The sequence below is a fragment of the Apus apus genome, chromosome 13 (assembly GCF_020740795.1).
Source record: "Apus apus isolate bApuApu2 chromosome 13, bApuApu2.pri.cur, whole genome shotgun sequence".
Classification (NCBI taxonomy): Eukaryota; Metazoa; Chordata; class Aves; order Apodiformes; family Apodidae; genus Apus; species Apus apus.
Window position 1 is genome coordinate 526,007 of NC_067294.1, and position 4,924 is coordinate 530,930.

Below are 4,924 nucleotides of genomic sequence, written 5' to 3' on the forward strand. Positions count from 1 at the left end.
ATGGATGAGCAGCAGAAGAAAGTTATTCAGCGGCACGAGGGAAGGCCCCGCAAAGTGAGGTTCAAAATCTCATCATCTTACAGTGGCCGAGTGCTGAAGCAGGTCTATGAGGACGGGCAGGAGCTCGAGCCCCCAGCCAAGGAGCACTCGCGGCGTTTCCTCCGCCACAGCTTCGAGCCAGGGGACCACTTCTGTGGGGCTGGGGAAAGGTCCGAGAACAGGTTCTACCCACCAGCCAAGCTGACTGCCCAGAGGATCAGCATCTTGAAAGAGGACAAGAAGTACAGCCTGACCAGTAGCTCACCCCTGCTCGGTGACTGCCAGCCTGGTGACAGCCACTGCCGGGTAAGTGGTGTCCAGCCTGGAAACCAGCTGCTGGCTGAGCCACCTTGGACCCATCTGGTAACAGCAGTCTCAAGCTGGGTCTGCACTCAGTCAAAACTCAGCTTTGCTAGTCCAGGACCTTGAAAGGGTGACTGTAAATCTTCAGCCTTTACCCCACAAACCCTGCATTCTGCTTCCTTGCAAAGGACAGGAGCTGTGTGAGTTGCAGCATCTGCTGCTCTGCTCCCACCGGGCTGGCTTGCAGCTGTCCCCCTGTATAATGATACATTTCCATATATATCAGCATCCATATGCAGTCATCCTACTGCGTCTAAAGCAGTCAAATGTAAGGTGGATATTATCTTAATTAGTTATATTTAAAACACTGAAGTTGCATGACTTGAGCTGGCAAAATGGTTGGTGCCACCGGCAGCGTCCCAGTGAGCCCCTGAGCGGGGCCTCCACGTGCCCTGGCAGGTCAGAATTCCCCTTTGGCTGCTTTGAAAATCCCAGCTTTGTTTCACTGGGCATTTTATTCACATATAATTAATGCAATTGATACAGAAGTGTATCTTTAGTCCTAATAAAAAGCCAGTAAATGTGTAGTACATGTTCAGTTGATGAATACACAGGGATTGTTAGTTTTCTTCCTCTGTTAAATTACATTTATGTGTATTTTACTGCTGTTTGGTTTTATCAAATCTAGATGTACCAACGAAACAATTCAATTACCAGTGATGGCACATTGGCACTGTTGATAACAGCCACGTCACGCTGATATGCAGAATCTGAATGGAGTAGGTTATACTGATAGAATCAGCAGACTCATAAAACTCGACCCACGTATGTTCAAAGAAAGGAGAGGGGGGTGAGGCTGGAGGGAAACTCCAAGGGAAAGGGGATGTCAGTCAAGTGCATCAACTTCTGTGATGGAAAGAGAATGTTGTCATGTGTTGTGGTCTTTGGGTAAAGAAGGAATGTCATTCTGGCTGACACAGCTAGAGGGGCTAAAGTGCTTTAAAAAGTATAAAATGCTGTTTATGACCTTGGTTTGAATGCATTTGGTCTATTGAGTCTTGGTGCTAATCAAAGTTGTGTGTGGGAAACCCAGGTGGCTCATATTTGAACTGTGTTTAGTTGATATACTGAACATCTATTTTAACTGAATATATCAAACCATGATGAATGTCTCCTGCCTGAAGCTGGAGCACTAATGTGATCTTATCCATACCATTAATTTGTTCTGCATTCCTGGGCAACGCTCATCTCTATTCCCTAGTTTTCCTAACCGTAAATACCTTGAATACTCCCACTATCCAGTGGGAGTTCTGTTTTGCATCAACATGCATTTGGTATTTGGAGACACCATGTCTGTCTCAAGGCTTTTCAAGCCTCCTGCAAATGGTGAGGATTTGTGTTCACCTGTCACCTCCCCATGCTTCTCCCCATAGAGAAGCAGGTGCCCAGTGGCCAGGAGAGCCACCAGCCACCTCGTCAGCATTGCTTGCTGACACAGATACCTAAACAGACTGAAATATGAAGAGTGTGTAAAACAATAGGCTGAGGTAACTGCCATGTGACACCAGTGCAAAGGGAAGAGGGACCTGGTGAGCAAAATGCTGCTTTCAGGGAAATGTTTGACCATACCAAGCTTCACTTTAGAACTATTACAAACTAATACAAATTCAGGTGTGCCCAGAGATGGGTATTTAGACTGGCTCTTCACTGTTAGGAACACAATCTAGCACTAGATAATGAGGTTTTTCTATAATCTGATCCTTTTGCCAGCATTCATAAATTAGAAAGAAAAGTTTTAGCTATGAAAATCCCCATTAAAGGCCGCAGAATGGGTCACCAACATGGGACATTTCTACTTCTGGCCCAAAAACATGAAAACCCCTCTCCACTCCCCAGCTACTCAGCCTTCAAAGAAATGTAGGTCAGGCCCCAGTGCAGAAGTTGCTTTTCCATACATGGCAACACTGCTGCTCTTGGAACTGGGGCTGAGGTTCTTCTCGAGGTATTTATGCTGGTGAGACACTGATAAGATCCTTCTACAGGCTTCTCCAATTCTAGATTTTGGCAAGATAATAATCTACACTAATAACCTGAAAATCATCCGTGCACCAATGGACCAGAAAGAGCTCATGAGAAGAGTCATCCAGACTGAGGGGATAAGTGACTGGGCCTTCGTATATCGGGAAAAGAAAGAAAGACTTGGTGGTGGACACAAAAAAGATGTGGAAAAGAAGATTGTCTGTAACCCCTATGTGCAGGTAAGAGAAAATGTAAAGTGCTGTTGGGTCTTACAGCCCTGGCCAGACTACTGAGTGTTGCCACCCAAGCCCCATCTGTGTCTGCATCTGGCACTTAACTACATCTGGATTACAAGCACCACTTTGTTCCTCTTTCCACTTGGGAGATAACTGATCAACACTGCTGTGTGGCTTGTGCTCTGGGGACAGCTATTCTGATTCCAGATGTTCATGTCTCCCACTTGATTCCTCCTCTGGAGATTGCTGATGTTTAAATAGCTTGGCTTAGGTCCATCCTTTGTCACTGTCTCCCAGTGGAAGAGAGCAGACTGGGGTTTCTCCAGCCTGACAAAGCTAAACACAGCTGCTCTGTGGTTGAGACTGCCCAAGGCTAAAATTTTAATATCAGCTGAAATAAGATTGTGCCTTCCACTTATTTTCTCACAGGTTAGTCTTTGTTGGTCAGAATCCCAATTAGTCTGACCATAATTTGATCCCACGAAACACAATGTTGTCATGCAGGGCAAATAAACACTACAGTTTTGCAGATCTGAGACTGACCTGTGCTGAGGGCAGGTTCCCTTGGTCCTTCTGCAGCCACCAGCCTTTCTTATGGTTGACCTGCACAAGGACCCCAGGAAAACTGAAAACAGCCTTGGGAAACTAGGTAGGAATTTTGACTTTTGTCGGTTTTGAAATAAACTGGATTTTCAGAAAGGGAGTTTGAATATAAAAGCAAATATCCATCCCATCTACTGGCAGACACCCCTCTGAGTCATTGAAAAATGACTCCTGGCCTCTTGGGGGAATATAAGTCAAAAAGACCTCCATAAGGTCACAGATTGTCTTCCTGCAGGCCCCTCAGTGGAGGAGCAGCTTTGGAGTAGGACAACAGCTCCCTTAAGGTGCCCTTCCAGAGAAACTGAACTCTGTAAGAACTCAGCAAAGTACTTCTGTTCTCCCTGGTGTTTGGGAATTAAAAAATAAAACTTGAAGGTCGTAAAGCTGTGATTTTTTTAAGAATAATTTTTGATTTTTCTATACACTGGTATAATGAACATTCATCTAAAGATGGCCAAACCACAGGAAGGTTATTCTTCTGGGAAGTCAATCAATTTGGACTATTGAATTCATAAGCAGGCACCAATATGAAGTGTATCTGGCACCAACTCCCCCTCTCTTAGTCAAAACCTCATCCCATCCTGCAGATCTCTGAACCTGACATCAGGAGAACAAACCTATGTCGTGCTGCATTCTTCCTGAGGCAGGTGCTCCATTTCTGGGCTCAGGGGCAGCACTCAATTTTAAGATGGGATTCAAAAGAGGCTGCCTGGGAGCCAGCTGCAGGCACAAGGGACAGCCTGAAACAAGCTGTGGGTGATGAGGGGCTGTGGGCAGAGAGTGAGGGGCAAAGTGTGAAGAAAGGAAGTGTGGCTGAAAACCTGGGATGCAGAACTGAGGAGATGGATGTGCTGGGAAGTGATGGGTGGAGCTGTGCAGACCCTCACAGGAGGAGAAAGATGGATTTGCAAATATTGTGTTATAAAGCCCAGTCATGTTAATTTCTCATTTTGCAGAAGTATCCACAGATTGTCCCCAGCAAGATGGAAGCCTTTTTCTTGATTATATTGCTGTAGAGACCTGACTATTATTGGCAGAGTGGCTTGTCAGGAGGAACAAATACCTAAAAGACCGGAAGCCAGAATTTCAAGCCTGTTACTGACTTTGGTGTCTAATACTCGGTAACATTTTTTTTCCATGACCTTTCTCTTTCAGGGGGGAGATGCTGGCCACGGTTGTTCCCAGTGCAAAGGGTCAGGCTCTGCTCCTTGCTCCCTGTGCCACGGAAGCAAGTTTTCAATGCTGGCAAACAGGTTCAGAGAGTCCTACAGGGCGCTCCGATGCCCGGCTTGCAACGAAAGTGGCCTGCAGCCCTGCCAGATCTGTGCTCCCTGATCAGGATCCCTGCAGCAGGCTACAAGCACCACAGCAAGATTTTGTTGAAAGCTTTGAATTTTTTAATCTTCAAGCAGCCTGGCTATGATAAGTTTTTAAAAGATAGGAAAGGCACATGACACACATCTCGCCTTAAATGTGAACACTGCACCTCTGCTATGAGCTGTCCCCCTGTCTGACTTCTGACCCAGCCCAGACCCTGGTGCCTGCAGGGGTCACCTGGAGGAAGCTCCCTGCATTCGGAAGCTAAGCACCTGTATAACTGTCTCTGGCATCTGGAGCTCAGCCTGAATTTGCCAGCACTGCCTCTCAGTTGGGTACCTGGTGCCAGGTGAGACCCAGCAGGCACTCCAGCAAGGCCAGGAAAAGCAGCATTAGGTGCAGTTTGG

General features: G+C 46.4%; 1 protein-coding gene across 1 annotated transcript; it reads left to right on the forward strand.

Annotated features, from left to right (window-relative positions):
- Nucleotides 1-4,535, forward strand: GRXCR2 (glutaredoxin and cysteine rich domain containing 2). Its single transcript, XM_051631543.1, has 3 exons — nucleotides 1-345; nucleotides 2,385-2,600; nucleotides 4,356-4,535. Exons 1-3 carry the CDS (start codon nucleotides 1-3, stop codon nucleotides 4,533-4,535), a joined length of 741 nt encoding a protein of 246 aa, XP_051487503.1.
- Nucleotides 4,536-4,924: the final 389 nt, after the last annotated feature.